Genomic DNA, 21273 nt, shown 5'->3' with positions numbered 1-21273 from the left:
AATATATACAGGGAATTGTACAGATCATCTGGTAAGTTTTGAGAGATGCACACACCTGTATAACCCAAATCTTTTTCAAGATACAAAACATTCTGGGACTGATGGCAGAGTTCCCTGAAGCCTCTTCCCACATCATCCTCATTTTCACTGTCTGCTCCTCCCCCCCCCACCCCACCCCCCGCCCACAACCACTGTTTAATTTCCACTGTAAGTATTTCCTAATCAAGAACTTCATCTATTAGGAATCATAAAATACACATTCTTGCTTAAGGTTTCCCTCCCCCCCAAAAAAAAAAAAGGTTTCCCTCCCAGGATGTTTTTGCTATTCATCTATATTGTTGGTGCTTCCCTGGTGGCTCAGAGGGTAAAGAATCTGCCTGCAGTGCGGGAGACTGGAGTTCGATCCCTGGGTTGGGAAGGGAATAGCTACCCATTCCAGTATTCTTGTCTGGAGAATTCCATGGACAGAAGAACCTGGTGGGTTATAGTCCATGGGGTCGCAAAGAGTCAGGACATAACTGAGTGACTAATGCTTTCCACACTCTGTTGTTGCTTGTTTCTGTTGTTTGTGTTTCTTGCTCAATCATACACTGTTATATGAATATACAGTTTATCCTTTGTATTGGTGGATACCTGGGCTTTTTCTAGTTTTTTGCAATATCTAGCGTTGGAATTGAAGGGTCAAAGGGTAAGTGTGTGTTTTGTTCTATATCTTGAAGTACCAAGTGTCTTTGAAAGTTGTGTGACAGTTTTGTCTTTCCATTAGTACTGTATGGGAGTTAACAGCTGCACCACATTCTACCTCTTCTGGTGGATGGGTAGTGACATTACATTGTGAATTTAATTTGTATTTCCCTGATGGTTAATGGTGTTCAACACTTTTACATGGATTTACTGACCATTTGTGTATCACATTTTGTGACGTTTGTTTAAATTATTTGCCCAATATTTTATCAGTTGTCTTTCAATTATTGAGCTTTAAAAATGCAGCCTAGATGCTTTTCAGATTTATGTTTTGTAAATATTTTTTTTACACATCTGTACCTTGCCTGTCTGTAAAGAAATTCCCTTGTGGCCTAAATTCCCTAGTTTCTTTCCTTTCTGTAGCAGCTTTATTGAGATGTAATTTATGTCATGCATTTTCTTAAGGTGGTTTCTAATGAGAGAAAATTTTAACCCACCTACTTTTTTTTTTCCTGTGATTATTGCTGAAACCTTTGCTTACCCTCAACTCATGAAACTAGTCTCCTTATGTTTTCTTATAAAAGTTTTGAGTCTAGGTTTTATGTTAAAGTCTATGATAATCTTGAATTAATTCTTTTGTATGGTGTGAGGTCTAGGTTGAGATTTATGTTTTTCTGTGTGCATATTTGGTTGTTCCAGTACTTATTAATTGAAAAGACTCTTTTCCCCACTAATACGTCTTTGCGTCTTTGTAAAACACAAAATCAATCCATATTTTTAACTCTTTTGTTTCATTGATACATTTGTCTATCTTGGAGTCATTATCATACTCTTGTTTGCTAAAGCTTTATGTCTTGAAATCGGATAGTGTTAGCCTTCTAACATTCTTCTTCAGAGTGATTTTGGATATTCTGTGTTCTTTGAATTTCCATGTGGATTTTAGACTGTTAATTTCTGCAAAAATGTTTCCTGGGATTTTCATTGGAATTGCATTTAATCCATCGATTAATTTGAGGGAGCCTTTATATTATATCATTATTGAGTCTTCCAATATATGAATGTAGTATACTTTTTAAAATCTAGGTTGTGCTTAATTTCTCTTACCAGTGTTTTATAACGTTCAGCATAGAGATCTTGCATATCTGATATTAAATTTATTACTAAGTCAAATACTTGAATCCTGCAACCTTGCTAAATTCACTTACTAGTTATAGTAGCTGCCTTTGAGGATTTGGTAGGGTTTATTTATATATATATTTGTCATTTGCAGTTAGAAGGCATTACTTTTTCTGGTCTTTCTGTTACTTGTCTTGGTACAAAGGCTGGGATTGCCACTACAGTGTTAAATGGAAGTGGTGAGAAGGGCCATCCTTGCCTTGTACTTCATCTTAGGAGGAAGGAGTTCAGTATGCCACAGTGAAGTATAACGTTAGTTATAGCTATTTCTGTAGATGCTCTTCATATCAAGGAAATTCCCTTCTGTTCCTAGTTTGCTGAGGGTTCTTGTTATGACAGATACTGCATTTTATCCAGTGCTTTTTCTGCATCTTTTGCAGTCCACAGTTTTTCTCCTGTATTCTGTTAATGTGTGAATTACTTTGGATTTCAAATGCTAAGTCAACTGTACGTTCCTAGGATAAAGAATATTTAATTATTCTTTAGATATATTGCTAATTTTGACTTTGTAATATTTTATTCACTGTCAAATCTGTATTATGGAAAGGCAACGTCATTTTATTTGTAACGTCTTTGTCAGGTTTTGGAATTAGAGTCATGCTGGTCTCATCAAACCAACTAGAAATGATTTCTCCTCTGTTTCCTGAGAGTTTGTGTAAAATGGATGTTGTGTTTTCCTTAAATATTTGATACAGTTCACTAGAGCACCCCTGTGTCTGGAGTTTTATTTGTGGGAAGCTCAGTAATTTCTTTAATAGATAAAGCTATTTAGATTTTGTCTCATCTTATGTCAATTTATTTTTTAGAAATTTTTCCAATTCCATCTAATTTGTCAAATTAGGTGGCATAACATGTTCATCAAATTCCCTTAGTATTATTGAAGTATTTATAGAATCTGTAGTGATAAGTCCTCTTTCATTCCTGTTATTAGGTATTTTACTTTCTCTCATTTTCTTGATAAGTTTAACTAGAAATTTTACTTTTCTTACTGTTTTCTGTTTCACTGATTTCTTTGTTATTTTCTTTGTCCTACTTCCTTTGGATTTTCTTTACTCTTTTCTAACTTCAGTTCAGTTCAGTTGCTCAGTCGTGTCCGACTCTTTGCGACCCCATGAACGCAGCACGCCAGGCCTCCCTGTCCATCATCAACTCCTGGAGTTCACTCAGACTCATGTCCATCGAGTTGGTGATGCCATCTAGCCATCTCATCCTCTGTTGTCCCCTTCTCCTCCTGCCCCCAATCCCTCCCAGCATCAGAGTCTTTTCCAATGAGTCAACTCTTCGCATGAGGTGGCCAAAGTACTGGAGTTTCAGCTTTAGCATCATTCCTTCCAAAGAAATCCCAGGGCTGATCTCCTTCAGAATGGACTGGTTGGATCTCCTTGCAGTCCAAGGGACTCTCAAGAGTCTTCTCCAACACCACAGTTCAAAAGCATCAATTCTTCGGCACTCAACCTTCTTCACAGTCCAACTCTCACATCCATACATGACCACAGGAAAAACCATAGCCTTGACTAGACGAGCCTTTGTTCGTCTGCAAAGTAATGTCTCTGCTTAGGAAGCCTAGTATAATTAACTTCAAATTTAATTCCATTGTGGTCAGAGGTTATACTCTGTATGCTTTCAGTTATTTTACATTTATTGAGAATTTTTTAATGGGCTAGTATAGCATCTGTTTTGGTGATCATACTGTGTACTTGAAAAGAATGTATATTCGCCAGTTGTTGCAGTAATGCTTTTGAAATATCAGTTAAGTCATAGTGGTTAATAGGTTTCAGATTTTCTCTGTGTTCAGTATTTTTTTAATTACTTTATAAATTATTATCTAGTTTTAATAGTTAACTGAGAGGGGGGGTTAAAATTTGCAACTAATTGTTGTGAAAATTGTTGTCCTCTCTTTTTGTCAGTGTTTTTCTTGGCTGTATTGAGATAAACTTAACACACAAGATTGTGGAAGTGTAAAGTGTTGATTTGATGCACTGATACATTGCACGATTCTTCCAGTTTTTGCTTCATGGGTTTTGAACATTTATGATTGTATTTTTTTTGATGAATGAAACCTTTTATAGTTTTTACAGCCTGATGAAAATATTGTGAGGCAGAAAAGTTCAGGAAACAGGGACACTTCTAATCAATTGCTTCAATTCTTATTAATGGGAAGATTTGCTAGGATAGGCAAGGTTTGTGTTGTCAAGTGAAGTGTTTTCCTGTATTTCCTTCCTGTCGCTGACCATTTATAAATGTACTTACTTTTGTGAGCTATCAAGCTATGAATGAAAGTTTAATAGATTTGCTCATTCACTGAGAATTGATGCTTGAAAACTTAAGGTCAGTTAAAAAACAGATGAGTGGGTAGATACAGTATATGAGCCATATGTGTATGAATATTATGTGCTGAGTTCTTTGGGGGATGTGAAATCTGAGATTGTTTTGACTTTTAAGTTTACATAAAATACTATATTGTATATTTGCATGTTGGTGAGAGAGACCTTAAAAGTTCTCATCACAAGCAAAATAACTGTAACTGTGGTGATGGACTTAACTGTGGTGATCATTTTGCAATATATACAAATACTGAATTATTATGTTGTATACCTGGAACTTAAATAATGGGGGAAAAAGAAGTTTAAGATCTTGGGGGACAGGCAAGAAGGGGTGGGGCGGTGGCATATTAGTTATTTATGGCAACACAGTAAAATTACAGCAATACTTAGTAGTTCAAAACAGTACTCATTCATTATCACGTGGTTTCTATGGATTAGACAGAGTACAGGTCCCCTGCTTCCCTGGTGGCTCAGATGGTAAAGAATCTGCCTGCAATACAGGAGACCTGGGTTCAATCCCTGGGTTGGGAAGATCCCCTGGAAGAGGGAATGGCACGCCACTCCAGTATTCTTGCCTGGAGAATCCCCATGGACAGAGGAGCCTGGGGGGCCCCAGTCCATGGGGTCGCAAAGAGTTGGACATGACTGAGCAACTAAGCACAGCACATAGGTCCCCTGGCTCAGGGTTTCTCAACAATTGCTGTCAACATGTTGGCCAGGGCTGTAGTCTTAACAGAAGTCATCATGAGGGGAGGGGGCTTCTATACTCGCTCACATAATTATGGTTGAATTCAGTGCTTGCAGGCATGAGTACCAGGTGGTGGTGGTCATTGGGAGCCATCTTTTTTTGTGTGGTTGGGAGGAGGAAAAAAGATGCAAATTATTTCTTGTAATTGTTCTTGTAATGGGAGCCAGAAACATACAGCTGGGGGAAATTATAAACCAAAGTTTATAACTAGGAAGCTAATGGTTGTTAGTACAGCCCAAAGAAATGTCTTAACAGAAAGAAGAATGAGTAGCAAAGCATCTTAAATAACAGGACATAAGAAAATGTTAAATATACATTATAACATGTTGGATTAATTCTAGACAATGTCATTATTTGTGTTTTCTGTATTAATATAAAAATTTTAAGATTTTTGTTAAGGTACAACCTTTAACTAAATATGAAGTTTTATTCCTTGAAAGACAAAAATACTTTTTTAAAAAATGTTTTCACATTTTCTTAATATTTAAAGCTATTATGTATTTTTAGTTATGGTAAAGTATACATAATACCAAGTTTTATGTATTCTAACCATGTTTAGTGTGCACAGTTCAGTGGTCTTAAGTACAGTCACATTCTTGTGTAACTGTCACCACCAGGCATCTCGAGAACTGTTTGATCTTCCCAGCATTTTAAAACTATCCATTAAATAGTTACTCCCCCTCCTTCCCTCTCCACAGCTCCTGGACACCACCATTCTACCTTCTGTCTCTAGTAGTTTGACCACTGTAGGTACTCTGTATAAGTGGAATCGTACAGTATTTATCCTTTTGTGTCTGGCTTATTTAGCTTAGCCTCATGTCATCAGGGTTCATCCATACTATATATGGATGATATATACCATTGTATACATGTATATCATGTTACATATATAGGATGTATGTGCTGTGTGGTGCTAAGTTGCTTCAGTCATGTCCAACTCTGTGCAACTCTGTGCAGCCCTATGGGCTGTCGCCCATTGGGCTCCTCTGTCCGTGGGATTTTCCAGACAAGAATACTGGAGCGGGTTGCATGTATATATGTAAAATCCACGTGTAAGGATTTTTTTCTGCATCTGAGGAATATGTTTGTATATACCACACTTTATTTATCCATTCATCCATTGATGAACATTGGGGTGGTTCCACCTTTTGGCTGAAGAATGCTGCTGTGAGTATTGATGTACAGATGTCTGTTTAAGTCTCTGCTTTGGGGGTGGGCTATCTCAGAAGCTGCCCAGTACAGGTGGGCACAGAGAGCAATTAGCTTTAAGTTTTTTGATTGAAAAGACATCTGTAGCAGAAGACAAGAGAGATTTCTACTAGTTAAAAAATACAAATACTAGGTACCCAAGTAATTGTTTCATTAACTTTGCCTAGTTACAAGTGGTGTTAACACATCTTTTTGTGAAAGACTGAACTTTTCATACAGAGTTTTCATTAAAAGTCTCACCAGAAGAAAACCTTTTCATAAAAGTTTCATCTTGTTTTAATGACTGGTTTAAAGAATAATTAACAATATGCGTACACTTAGTGTAATTTAAGATGCTGATGTTTATGGTATTTTAGAAAATAAACCACACACCATATGTCACTGGGTCTGCTGACCATTCACATTTCTACAGTAATTTTGGATTTAGATTATAATTCAGATCTGTCCAATTTTAGGGGAGTCAGACTGTAAATCAGCCACTCATTGAAAGGTGAGATTTCTGGCACTTGTAACTGTCTAGAACTCAGCCATAAAATGGAGCTTTTTTATCCTGTACTTTTTAAAAAATTATCACTTCATTCTGTACGAAGTCTTTGACTCAGCAGAAGTTTAGTGAGCTCCTAAAAGTAGGGGCTAAATACCAGCTAATGTAAATATATTAGTAAAGCAAGGCCTTACCATCCCAATTTAGTTGAGGAGACTTTAGTAAATAATTATAGTGTTACACCTAGTCCTAGTTCCATCTGTATTCATATGCAACCCTCTCTTTGTTTTCATTTACTTGAAAGAATCTTTTTTTTTTTTTCCTATAGTTTTAGACTGAAATTTTATCTTAACTTTCTAGTCAGTACTTTACTAACTTGGATGAAAATCATTAACATTTCTTGTATTATTTCATTTTGCCTATTCATTTTTTGAAAAATGAGAGCTATATTCCTCATCGGCTAGTATATTTTAAAGTTCACGTACTCCTATAATGTTAAATTCTTACATCGTGTAGTAACAAAATCAGAGTAACATCATGGGATGGTGGGTGCTATTCTACCATATGACTTGTTTTAGAAAATCATGTTATATTCTCCATTTGTGTGCATGTGTGTTGTGTGTGTCTAATTTGATGCCTACAATGCTCCCCACGGATTTTTGTCTTCATGAATTCTTAGAAGAACATTGAGGTTCAATTTGAAGGGAAGTTTCCCTGAAAGATTTATTTTACACATGTGTTTTGTACTGCTATCTTTTAAAAACTCTGTGACCCCATGGACTGCAGCTCGCCAGGCTCCTCTGTCCATGGGATTCTCCAGGCAAGAATGCTGGAGTGGGTTGCCATTTCCTTCTCCAGGGGATCTACCCAACTCGGGAATCAAACTCGGGTCTCCTGCATTGCAGGCAGATGCTTTACCGACTGAGCGACAAGGGAAGCTCTGTGATAGCCTTAGATATGTTTTGCTTTTTTAAAGAAAACCCAGAGGTGGTTGTTTAGGGCTTTTCCAAACCAAGCATTGTCATGTGTGTGTGCTGTTTCCTGAGTCGTGTCTGACTCTTCGTAACCCCATGGACTGTAGCCCACTAGGTTCCTCTATCCATGGGATTCTCCTGGCAGGATACTGGAGTGGGTTACCATTCCATTCTCCAGAGGATCTTCCTGACCCAGGGATCAAACCCTGGCAGGCAGATTCTTTACCACCGAGCCACATGGGAAGCCCCCCAGATATGTTTTTGTAATAGTATAAGGTATAGTTTTCTCTCGTGAAATCTTCAAAAGAATCCTTGTTTATTTCTACAGGAACATCAATTTCAGCAAATATATACATTCCCTCCCCTTAGCTTCAAATTAAATATAACATGAAGAATAATGCAGAAATAATAACTTCTGAGGAGTTAATTTTGTTGAGCTAATATAATCGGTAGTTAGGTAGACTTTAGCTCTCTTATTTGAGTGGTCATAAGTCCAAACTCTGAAGCAGACTGGCTGCTTTGAGTTCCATTTCTGTTGCTTCCTACAATAAGTTCTTTAAATTAATTTGGGCTTCCCTGGTGGCTCAGATGGTAAAGAACCCATAAAGAATCCTCCTGCAGTGCGAGAGACCTGGGTTCAATTCCTGGGTTGGGAAGATCCCTTGGATGCAAGCATGGCAACCCACTCCAGTATTCTTGCCTGGAGAAGCCCCATGGACAGAGGAGCCTGGCGGGCTACAGTCCATGGGGTTGCAAAAAGCTGGACACGACTGAGAGACTAAGCACACCACACTTCTCTGTCTCTGTTCCCCATCTGTAGACTGGGAATATTAACAAGTATCTCCCAAATAAAGTTGTTGAATAAATAAGTGAAATAATATAGACAAAGCACGCTGAACAGTGTGTGGCCCTTCTTAAGTATTATGTTCATATTAGTATTTGTTATTATTAGTAGTAACAGTATTATCATCACATTGACTCAGTAATTAGTTACAGTCACTTGTCTCTGGGTTTTAGGTCTTTATTAATATAAGGAATTTGGATTCTTTTTGACTATAACTGGGGGTATGTCCATCCATACTGAAGACTGTAGATAGTAAAAAAATTAACACATTTTCCCTCATTGATTTTTGTTATGGTTTTTGTGTTGCAGTTAAGCATTACTTTGAAACAAATTCCAAAAATATTTACCTGTGGATTCTTGTAGACTGCAGTCTCCTGAAACAGCTGTACATGATTTTTTAAAAATAATGTTTGCTTTATTTTTGTTGCCTAGTCTTCTGTATCACAGGAAAGGCAGGAGGGGCCTGATTTACCTGGGCTTCTCAGCAGTAGACCAAGGTTCCTCTAGTACCCTGCCACCAGTTGCATGCAGAGGCAGTTTTCCAGCCAAGATTTTATTAGTTTCTTAATTCTCTTTTTACTTCCTACCCAGTGTCGGACACGACTGAGCGACTTCACTTTCACTTTCCACTTTCATGCATTGGAGAAGGAAATGGCAACCCACTCCAGTGTTCTTGCCTGGAGAATCCCAGGGACGGGGGAGCCTGGTGGGCTGCCGTCTCTGGGGTCTCACAGAGTCAGACACGACTGAAGCAACTTGGCGGCAGCAGCAGTGTGATTTCATTTTCTTTCCTCTTTGCAAACTGATAAATTCCATCCTAGATTTCTCCTCTCTCTTGTGGTTCTAAGAATACCGAAATTGTCACGTTTTCGTTCTATTATTCCCCTCTCTCCAGGTATATTGTGGGCAGAGGCAGGTCCTTTTTGTTGGCCAAGTCACATTTACAGAGTTCTGCACATTCTATGCTTGAGTCAGCGGTATTCATAATTAAAGTCAAATAGTACCATAAAGATTTTTTTTTAAAAGATCACTCTTACTTCTGAACATGCAGGTGCCTCCTTTTAGATGCTTCTTCTGTATATTGTTTAACGATTAATTTCTCCTTTAAGAGGTTTTTGTCATCCTGTGGGATAACCCAACAGATTGGCTGAAATGTTTTCTAAAGCAGTATATTTTGCTTTAGATACATAGGTTATTTTCTGTGGTGACTGTGGATCTCTCATTCGTTAGATTGCATTTGTACTTGGTACATGAATATAGCTGTTATGGAAAGAAAGAATTAAGTAGTGACATTGATATTTTCACTTTTTACAAAAACCTTTTAGTATCTCTTAGAAAGATGAATGGTTTACAACTGTGTGGCCTTTACTGGAAATGTTGCCTTTCTGTGTCTTTGGAACTGCCGCCTCACAGATGGTTTTCTTGCCTTGTAGAAAATGTTTGCTGCCATTGTTTGTATCTGCTATTTGTCAGTGGTATTCACAGTGTTCTTCCCTTACCCCTCAGTCGGTGAGCCATGACAGCAGCACCTAATTGTTATTAGCAAGTAGCATCCCTCCATTCTTAGCAGGTGTTTTATTTATGAATGGAATATGAAAGGAGAAAAGCTAGTTAGTATTTCATAAATGTACCCTATCGTAAGAAGCCCTTGTATTGTGATCTGTACTGATTGGTTAATTGACCTCAAGTTTGGTATCCTTAAAAATGACATGTGCCCTTGAACGTTTAATCTCCTTTATAATGTATGTGTTAATTCTGTGACCTTTGTTTTGTTTTCCAAGCAAGGCTTTACTGGGGCCCTATTATAGTAGGGGAGTGAGGACAAATAAGCTCCCTTGCCTGCTCACTCGCTTGTTGAGTTGGGGGTGAGCTTGTTCCTTAGATGGCTTGAGGGTAGGGGTGTGTGGGGTTCGGGCTGGAGGGGCGGCCCAGTGTTCTGCCCACTCTGGTAGTGTTGCGTGCGGGGGCATTCTCAGTACCGTGCTTTTGCTCCAGGCTCTTCAAAAGAGGCAGTTGGGTTTTTTGGTCTCTTTGTATCTTTTGTCCAGAATTTGTGCCGACTGCATATGCATGCAGTTATTTTTAGTCCCATATAGTTCCCTTGTATTTTGTTGCTAGAGGAGAGGTTTGTCCAGGTGCAAGCATTGCAGCACTGCAGAAAAGGATCCCAGGTCCCAGCCTGTCTCATTCCCCCCCGAGACTCTACACCCTTATTCTTACGGGGAAAGGGGCTGGGGCCGCAGACCTTAGCCTGTCTGAGAGGTGTAGCAGTGCCTGGCTGACTGTTCCTGAGGACCTGTAGGGATCAGGGCCACCGGTGACCTTTGTTTTTGTAAAACTTTTAGTGTTAGGTGATGAGAAGTCTACATTATTTTTCTTTGCTAAAGCATGCCTCTGTTTTATCTTCAAAATTTCAGCTTCAGTTTCTTTGAAGTGGAGAGAGAACTTAAGATATATGCAGAGTGTTCTGAATATAGCATTCTGCCTTGTCTTTTATGTATATCTCACAATTTTTTAGTGACTCATCTTGATAGAAACTTAATTTTCATAGAATTTCTATATATTCACATGGTATCCATTTATAGAGTATTTAAATTGCATAATTACAGTATAATTGGTATGAGTACATTTGGTCACAAACACAGCTGACTCTTGCTAAGTACACAGCCTAACTGCTGGGAGCAGAAGAGTGCAGGGGGATTAGAGTAGTCTACTGGCTCAAAGCTCAGGGTCTTGAGTGCTTATGGTATGTATTACAGATGGAAAGGAGAGGGTCTGAGATTGTCCGTTTAGGTACTCGAAGTCAGAAAAGAGCTTTCACTGGCATGTTTTGGGGCTTTTACTCAAAGCTTATAGATGTTTACCTTATACAATTAATATTGCTCACTACTTTCTAACTCATTACTTCAACACATCTTACTTTGGAGAGATAAAAAGATATAATGCCAACCCTTCAGGGGTTTAATATAATGTTGTAGAGATGATAAGCATGTGTATTGTGAGAGCACAGAAAGGGAGGCCCTGTATTGAGCAGGAGAGGAAAAACTTTCAGGAGTATATGATACTTGTGTATAACTTGTGTCTAAATCTTGGAGAACAGTCAGTATTAGGGAGGAGGTGTTTGGGAGGAGAAAATGTTATGTAGCAGGTAGTTTAGGTGCAGGGCGTGTGCAAAGGCATGGACATGTGGACAGGTATGGTGTAATTGTTACTGCTGTAGTGAACACTGTGTGCAGCAGGATGCTAGAACATTTACATTATACACTGACACATGTATCATGCTGTCAGTGTTTGAAAGAAAGTATAAATGTTGAGAAAGAAGCCAGATCACACCAGACCCCTGAAGCCACAGTTTATCCTGAAATGAGTCTTTGGAGTATCTTAAGCAAAAGAGTCGGAGAAGGCAATGGCAACCCACTCCAGTACTCTTGCCTGGAAAATCCCATGGGTGGAGGAGCCTGGTGGGCTGCAGTCCATGGGGTCGCTAAGAGTCAGACTCGACTGAGTGACTTCACTTTCTTTCACTTTTCACTTTCATGCATTGGAGAAATGCATGAAAGAATCCCAGGGACAGGGAGCCTGGTGGGCTGCCGTCTCTGGGGTCACACAGAGTTGGACACGACTGAAGCGACTTAGCAGCAGCAGCAGCAAGCAGAAGAGTGATGTCTTGAGATCTGATTTAGAAAAATTTTCCCGCTGGAAGCATTGGGAGGAAGGAGTAAAATTGCAGTCAAGGATACCAGTTAGGAGATATCTGAAATAATCCAGATGAGAAGCTAGGGAGGGCCCAGATTAAAACTTGTGAGCACTGTGAGCAAAGGGAACTACTGAATTCAGGAAGTAGAACTGACAGGCCTCAGTGACAGAGCACCTGGCAAGGTCAAGAGCAGGGACAGTTCTGGCGTGACCCCTAGGTTTGCAAGACAGCTAGAGTCCAGAGTGGTGAACTGAGGAAAAGTCTTCTGTGTGTGACTCCTCTCGTGCTTAACACAATACAGGGCATGCTCTTTATTGTTTACTTTCCTATTTGAAGAAAATACATGTTTTTTATTCCTGATTTCAGTACATAGTCTTCTGAAACTCTAGGAGGCCATGGAATGTAGATATGAAAAATAATTGTGGACTTGAATTGAGATCTTAACATTGTGTTTAACCCTCTTTAATGCTTGAAATGTTATAAAATTGCAAGCTTGAGTAAAAAAATTGACATCTGAGAATAAGATGGAAATACTGTCTTTAAAAATTTCCAACTTTTTTGTGTAGTTTCTTTCTTAATGTTTTATCTTCTGAATAACTGACATCTTGATTCACAGAATGACTCAGTATCATAACAGACAAGATGCCAATTCTCTTAGGATAGATTCTCTAAGTGGTTGGTAGCATAATAGAGGTTATGATACAGACCTTGATAATTTACTGCAAATTAGGCTCTGTCATTTGAATGACATTCTCCTTTTTCAAAGATGATGACATTTTTATATGTATGTAAAAATAAATTGGGGTCATGACTTCTATGCTACATCCTTTGTAGCATGTCATTACTTTGGAAATATCAGTAAAATGCTAGGTGACATAATTGTTCTCTTGTCTTTGTCTTCTTCCTTTCCCTTCTCTTTCATCTTCAGTTCAGTTCAGTTCAGTCACTCAGTCATGTCCAACTGTTCTTGACCCCATGGACCGCAGCACCCCAGGCTTCCCTGTCCATCACCAACTCCTGGAGCCTGCTCAAACTCATGTCCGTTGAGTTGGTGATGCCATCCAACCATCTCATCCTCTGTTGTCCCCTTCTCCTCCTGCCTTCGATCTTTCCCAGCATGAGGGTCTTTTCCAATGAGTCAGCTCTCTCATCTTTCCTGTTGGCAAATTTTATCTCCTGTGCTTCTGACATATATATCCCACACCCTTCCCTCTCCTTTAATCTAGACCAAATCTCATCATAAATACACTTCTCACACTAGTCTTCATGCTTGTGTTCTTGACTTCCATGCCACCTTCCCGAATCTCTTCTCTTTATAGAAACTGGAATCATCTTTTAAAACTATAAGTCATGTTCTGCTTAAAGCCCTCTACTGGCTTTCCAGTGCACTTGGGTAAAATCCCATCTCAAATATTACCTCTTCAGAGAGTCCTCCTTATGGAAAAATGAATGAATACTATGGGAACTTAGAGGAGGTAACAGTTGAATCTGACTTTGAAGGCTCCAGAAAGACTTAACAGAAGGAATGGTATTTGGTCCAGGTCTTGAGTAGACTTTTGTTAAATGAAATTATGTACTGAATAAGAATTTAAATAAATAGTGGCTCTATGTGCCTAGGCACTGCAGATTCATGCTTTGACAGGTAATGATTACTTTGAAAGTAAGTCACTATTTTCAAAGAGTTGGCTGTATTTATTGTAACTTCAATAAATAGCATATACAAGAGCCAAGGGATCCTTAGTCTGCTTAAATATCAGGAACCATTTCATTCATGGGTACCTATAAAAATAGAATCAGGCCAACCTTTTTCTATCATCATATATATCTGTTCAGGAAATTTGAGTACATTCAGAAACAAATTTTGACAAAGCCACAAAATTTGATTGTAGTGTCATGGTTTTTATACTTTAGAAAAAAGCAAGCTGTTTCTAGCCTCCTATGGCCATATATCAATTTTTTTTAAAAAGCCAAAATTAACATCAGGAAGATGAAGTATAACCAATTACATATGCCAATTGCATTTGGTCATAAAATGAAATTTTTATTGATAACTAATTTTAGTGCCTGATCGTCACAGAAGTACAGCTGTAATTAATTTAATCTTTTGTATCCTTCCTTTACTGATTCAGAGTGTTGAAGACTTTGACTAGGTGTTCATTTTGAGGCTTGTAGAATAATAAGTGTAAAGATTATAAAATTTTTTCTTTTTTGCTGTGCTTGTTTAGGCCTTCATTTTCTTTAATTTTTTTTCCTGCCTTTTTGACTCTTCAGTAGCTGTGATTCTTAAATCTTTTCCTTCCAAATTACTTTTCCCTGAAAAACTGCACATACTGAATTTGCAAAGTTTTATAATTTCAGAAATTCTCTCATTGATTTTCTCATCTAAAAATTCTCCTAGCTAAAGTGGGAAATTCCTACCAGAAGAACCTCTAAGTGGGCCAGTCATATAGTCATACTTGTAAAGCAGGCTTATAATATCAGTATTTCACTGGGCTGGGGAGAAATGAAAAAAAAAAAAAAAGTGGACAATGTAGAAAATTGTATAGAAAGCTAGTTATTATACTTACAGTATATTACATTGTATTTATTTTGAGATTTTTAAGTTCCAAACTATCTTCATTTTAGTAAGTTATGGTGGTTCCCTCCCCTCTTCTGAAATGTCCTGCCTGTCAAGTAGGTCAAAATATTGTTGACCTATTCTGTACTGATTCATATAGTTGGTTTTTGAAGTTTATGAGTCTGTGAAATCCAAAATTGGGTACCACTAGCTTATTTGTGCACACCTGTAATTGGAGTTGATATATTGGGTGGTTTTCTTCTCAGGTCAACAATGAGTTTTCTTATTTTTTGATACAAGCTGGGTGTCCAGCAATTCAGCTGAATACAAACACTGACTCTCTGAAACTGGTAGGTTAAGGGCTCATTCCCACAAGACTGCCCCACTTTAGACCTAACTGCTGTTGACTGGGGGAAAAAAAATGCAGTGCGACAGTAGTGAGTTAAGTTTTACTGGGCCAAATGAGAACTGTAGCCCAGAAAACAGCCTCTCAGAAAGCTCTGAGGAACTGTTCTGAAGAGATAAGGGGGAGGTCAGTATATATGAGATTTTGGTGAAGGAGGATCGATCAAGCACAGGTTTTCTCAGAGGCTTGCTGCTAGTCACGAGAAGGTTGCTGCTAGTCACGAGAAGCAGATGTCTCCGTTAATGATTTTAGTGCTTTTCTAGATATGAGAAGGTGCAAGAAATCGGGCACATCTGAAGGCCTGTTCTGCCAGTTTTTCCCAGAGCACAGAGTGCCTCATTCCTGATCTCCGCCCCAAACTCCTTTAAGGGTGTATTGAAGGTCAGCGACTGCAGTGGCTAGTGGCTTCATTCTTGTAGAACCAGATGGCAGGTAACAGTTTTTAGTGGGCACTGCTAGTCAGATACTTGGGTTACCCCCCTACTTATGCCCATGGCCTACAAATTCAGGGGTTCCCACGACTCCCCTTCAGGCCCAGTTATTTGTTAGAATGACTCCCAGAGCTCAGAAAGTGTTTTACTTACCATTCCTGATTTATCATAAAGGATACAACTCGGCCTGATGAAAGAGGCGCATAGGGCAAGGTATAAGAGGGCTTCTTCCATGCTCTCTCCAGGCATGCCATCCAACCAGCACCTCCATGTGAGCTGCTTTGGGTGTTTTATGGAGATTTCATCATGCAGGCGTGATGGTGAGTGAGACCAATCTTTGGCACTTTTCCCCTCCTCAGAGGTGGGGAAGGACCAGGACTGAAAATTTCTACCCTCTGATCATGGCTTGCTACTTCTGGTGCACAGCCCCCATCGGAAGCCTAGAGTCAGTCATCTTATTAGCTTACAAAGATACTGCTTGGGAGATGCCAAGGGGTTTAGGAGTTCTGTTCCAGGAACCAGACAAAGACCAAGTATTTTTTTATTATACCGTAGGATGTGTGTCTCTAGTGAGGTGTGTGGAAGGAATGGAAAGATTTGACTTGGTCAGTAAGGCCCCACTGGACAGTGCCATTCTCTTTTCTGGCTGGGCCTTGCGTGATGTGGCTTCTCTGAGGACTGGATGCCTGCTAGAACTCCAGGGCTGTCTGGGGCTAACTTGTGTCTTTACAGCTTGATACATAACCTGAATGGCTCTAATATCTCCAATAACATCTCAGCTCTTACCATGTCTTATCTTGTTCCATTTAATCTTGATTTCTTTATGTGCTTCTTGTTTTGTTGAGTGTCAGATTTGTATCCTTAATCTCATTTTGAAGATGTCTTTTCATCTTCATTATAAAACATCAACTAGTGTTTGCATTTTTGGTCTTTTCTTGGCTACTTTGATATGTTCATTTAGAGATGAATAGCTATTCAATTAACTATGAGGGTATGATTACACCACCACCCTTATGGCAGAAAGTGAAGAAGAACTAAAGAGCCTTTTGATGAAAGTGAAAGAGGAGAATGAAAAAGTTGGCTTAAAACTCAGCATTTAGAAAAGTAAGATCATGGCATCCAGTCCCATCACTTCATGGCAAATAGATGGGGAAACAATGGAAACAGTGAGAGACTTGATTTTCTTGGGCACCAAAATGACTGCAGATGGTGCCTGCAGCCATGAAATCAAAAGACATTTTTTCCTTGGAAGAAAAGCAATGAGCAATCTAGACAGCATATTAAAAAGCAGAGACATTACTTTGCCAACAAAGGTCCATCTAGGTAAAGCTGTGGTTTTTCCAGTAGTCATGTATGGATGTGAGAGTTGGATTATAAAGAAAGCTGAGTGCTGAAGAATTGATGCTTTTGAACTGTGATGTTGGAGAAGACTCTTAAGAATCCCTTGGACTGCAAGGAGATCCAACCAGTCCACCCTAAAGGAAATCAGTCCTGAATATTCATTGAAAGCACTGATGCTGAAGCTGAAACTCCAATACTTTGGCCACCTGATGGGAAGAACTGACTGATTTGAAAAGACCCTGATGCTGGCAAAGATTGAATGTGGGAGGAGAAGGGGACGACAGGATGAGATGGTTGGATGGCATCACCGACTTGATGGATGTGAGTTTGAGCAAGCTCCAGGAGTTGGTGATGGACAGGGAGGCCTGGCGTGCTGCAGTCCATGGGGTCACAAAGACTCAGACACGACTGAGTAACTGAACTGACTGACTGACTGACTGATGAGCTTCAATATTTGGAATGTCTCCAGCATCCCATTGTAGAGCAACGGGGAAGAAAAAAGTGGAGGAGAAAGTTAGGACATTATATTTAACTTTCCTGGTTTTACATTTCTGATATATCTTTCTTACTTTTTTTTTTTTTTTTTTGAGGCCTGGCAATTGTGTGTCCAAAAATACTGTTTTGTGAAAACTGGAAAATACTGTTCTATATTAATTTACAGACGGGTTTATTGAATTGTTGTTCACTGTTAGTAAATTTATTTCTTGGATTGTATGCCATAAAAGGCAGTTTGCCTTAGCTTGTTTCTTTCTAAAGGGTTATGTAAATTTTGTCACTTAACAAGTATTTTTATTGTGAGTGATGAAGAGATTTCAACTGCTGTGCTGACAAAGACTCTTTAATCAAGCTTTTAAAAATAATTCAAGCTTTAGTCATTGTCTCATTTTTACTCCCAGAACTATTTTACCAAAACAAAAAAAAAATTCAGTACAGCATAAAAATTTAGATGGTACCACTGGGTTTATTTCAGTGTTTGTACTGCACAGATATTATTACCAGTTAGTTTTGGTGAGATTTCATTAATGGAAAATTATGAACGGTTTTAACACTACCGTTGTGAGTGGTTTTATTGCTCAGTGCTGTGACCTCTTTAGGTTTCCTGTGATCCTTCTGTCATCAAATCACAGAAGTCTAGCAAAGCACAAGCAGATACTGTTGAGAGAGGGGCCAGAAGGGAGGGATGAAAGTGACTTTTTGTTTCCCAGGATATTGGGGAAGAACACACATGATTTACTTTGCGGCTGAAATTTGTGGAATGAGCAATGCTTTCTTTGAAGATAGGGTTGGGTAAGCTACTTGGCATCTCCATTAACAATTACTTAAGCGTCAGATAAATCTATGAAAATTGTGAAGATTGAGTCATTTTAATTAGGTTAATAGTCATCATGGAGTTAACATACCTGTTTTCTTCTGTTCAATTTTTGTATTTGATTTTTAAGAAGTAAAATATGGTATAAAGTAAAATTCCAACTAGTCTTTTTTGCCCAGTAGTATTTTGGAATAGTTGAAATATGAAATTATTGCTTAATATGTAACGAAGATCATCTCTACAACAACAGCAACAAAATCTCACTCTCGCTTGGTAACAAAATAATTGAGAGGAAGGTGAGGTTTAAACATTCTATCATGAAGTTGGTCTTATTTTCCTTAATAAAAATTTATTTGTGAAGGTTAGAATTGAAAATCCAAAAGAATGCTTAGAAATCAAGTAAAGAAATTTGAGACATAGGATGTTACCTTATCTGAGTGGAGTCAGGGGCTCAGTCACAGTGCCACCCAAGGATCATTAGTGCCCCCCCATATCTCACGGGACAGAGGGAGCCTAGCAGAATTCGTTATACAGACCTTGAAGCAAGCCCGATGATAAAAGTAATTTTTCCAAAGATGGGTAATCACAAACAGTTCACCAATAGTATAAATGTATATATACACACACAGTGAAATGATTAATTTATACTTATAGTTCTATTCAGTTTAATGGATATGTTAGATTTATTGATAGAAGAAAATGTTTTTTGTATTGTTTATATAATATACAGTCTCCTTTGTGGATCCTGATCTCCTCCTTCTGCTTCCTCATTACACTTCATTTTTTGGTCTGTCTTCCCCATTAGAGTCTACTCATAAGAGCAGGCAGGCCTCTGCCTTATTCACTGTCATCATTTCTAGCAGCAAGTAAAGCACTGATTGCTGACCGACCGCCTTGTTAGATAACTATTTTATATGGACTTACGGGAAACAGCATATTTAAGTATCTTAAAAGTTTGCTTTTTTTTTTCCATTTCCCAGTGAACAGAGTATCTGTCAGGCAAGAGCTGCCGTGATGGTTTACGATGATGCCAATAAAAAGTGGGTGCCAGCTGGTGGTTCAACTGGGTTCAGCAGAGTTCACATATATCACCATACAGGCAACAACACATTCAGAGTGGTGGGCAGGAAGATTCAGGACCATCAGGTAAGGATTTGTTAATTCTTAAAGTTACCTAGTACTACAAAAGGACTTGCTATATTCAGTAAAATAAAGTCATATTTTGTAGCCAAAAGAGTCTCTGTGGGAAAAACTGGGTATAGCTTTGCCATTCCACCCTCTCCATCTTTATAAAGCTTGAATTTAGATAACAATTTAGAACTAATTGTTCAGGAATATAAATCTGAGTTTTTAAATTATGATATTCACTAAATCCTCTGGCCTTCAAACTAACTAGGTTTGGGAATCTAAAGTAAATTTAAGACAAACTAAAATGTGAAATTTCACTTAAGTAGCAGATTGTGCTTAAGGAATTCATTTCCCACCAAAGGCATGGGGTATTGGACTATAGGAAGGAGTTCAAAATTTAAGTAGTTTCATAAAGTATTGTTAAATTCATATATGATAGAAAAATTGTATTAAGGTTGCTGGAATAGTTAGGCTTTTGTAATTCATGTCTGGCATGACAACTAAGCTTTTGCTAATTCCCTGCTCTGGATTTCTTAGAAAGGTGACTGGATTATCTGATTACTTGATTTCTGGGGTCTTTCCAGATCAGGAGCCAGTAGACAGTGCAAAATGGAGATGGGATTTTACTAGCATTAAGTATATACTAATAATAGTGAGGACTTTTATAAAGAACAGATTTACGAAATACTTTTGACACTGGTAAGATGGTAAAATCAGCCAGTGTTAAACATAGGCGGTGGGGGGGGGGGGGGGGGGGGAATGTAACAGATTTCCAGCTGAGTTCTTATTAGAGAAAGATAGTTCTCTGAATTTCCACTGGGAGACAGGCTGGTGTAGTGTGTGATGAGATGCTGTGACAGCCTTGTATTTGGGGATGGAAATTATGAACTGGTAATATTTGTATGGTACAGGTTATGCCCTTTGAGATGCTGGGCCTCGAAACTGGTATCAAAGTTTCAAAACTGCCTAAAGCTGAACCTTTTCAAGGGGCTGCATACCATAAAAAGAAGACTAAGAACAATCTTCCTAACCAGCACAGGTAGGCAGAGGAGTTTGAGCTAGTTTAGGAGCTCCTCTGAAAAATGGAAGCCTCCAGCTTCATTTACACGTCTGCAGCCGAGAAATTAACCAATCCTGGTTGCGGGCCAGTGAAACTCCTACGGCACCTGGCAAAAACAAATATATTGCTCCCCAGGAGAGGAACTTTGCAAGACCTGAATCAGTTGGCAGAAAGAGCAGTTCACTGAATGCAGCAAGTTTACCTATTAGTACTGACTGTCCTAGCCTGCTGCTCTCTGCCCTCTCAGGCTCCCTTCTCTCCCCTGTGCCTCCACCTCCACCCTGTTCTTCCTTCTTCTTCCTCCCCTCTCTCCTTTTGCTCTGTGCACCTGTTGCTCAGCCTTTCTCTGGTTCCCCCAGTCTCTGTACCAAGAACCCTCTCTGCCTCTCTGTGCTCTTTGTCTTTTCCTCCAGCAGACTGTCTCAGGAGTGAGTTGGGCCAGAGACTGACTGAATACTCCCTAAGATGCTGCTGCAAAGTAAAAATGGGAACTGGACAACTAGGACTTTATAGAAGTTACTGAACATTTTAAACACATTACAAACCAGTAGCTGTAAAATAAATTTTTGGTAAATTCAGTGAATTGGTCATTTGATATCCTGATGAACAAACCTAAATATATCTAAATGTTGTTGAAAAAGAAGATGGGTATTTAAAAATAATGGGATCAAATCATTATTTTGTACACTTGAAATGAATATGTTATATATCAGTTACACCTCAGTTGAAAACAAATGATTAGAAAGAAATCTGTGTAAAGATGAAATACTGACATTTTTATTCAAAAGAGAAGGTAGCTATCCTATGGCTTCCAATTTTTGACAAATGGAGTGTTTCTTAAAATGTTAGAAATTTAAAAACACTTCTAAATAATTTGTGACACTAAGATGAAATCATTATG

At 38.6% G+C, this 21273-nt stretch overlaps 1 protein-coding gene across 15 annotated transcripts in view; it reads left to right on the top strand.

Moving 5' to 3' along the window:
* ENAH (ENAH actin regulator) overlaps positions 1-21273 on the top strand; it is a 157609-nt gene that overhangs the window by 61497 nt on the left and 74839 nt on the right. For all 15 annotated transcript variants that reach the window (XM_015475063.3, XM_010813174.3, XM_024976700.2 and 12 more), the window contains one exon: positions 19165-19330. In XM_015475063.3, coding sequence (XP_015330549.1) covers positions 19165-19330 — 166 coding nt within the window. The remainder of the gene's footprint in view (positions 1-19164; positions 19331-21273) is intronic.

The sequence above is a fragment of the Bos taurus genome, chromosome 16, assembly GCF_002263795.3.
Source record: "Bos taurus isolate L1 Dominette 01449 registration number 42190680 breed Hereford chromosome 16, ARS-UCD2.0, whole genome shotgun sequence".
Lineage (NCBI taxonomy): Eukaryota > Metazoa > Chordata > Mammalia > Artiodactyla > Bovidae > Bos > Bos taurus.
The sequence above is the reverse complement of the archived record's forward strand: the minus strand, read 5'-3'. Positions and strand labels throughout refer to the sequence as shown.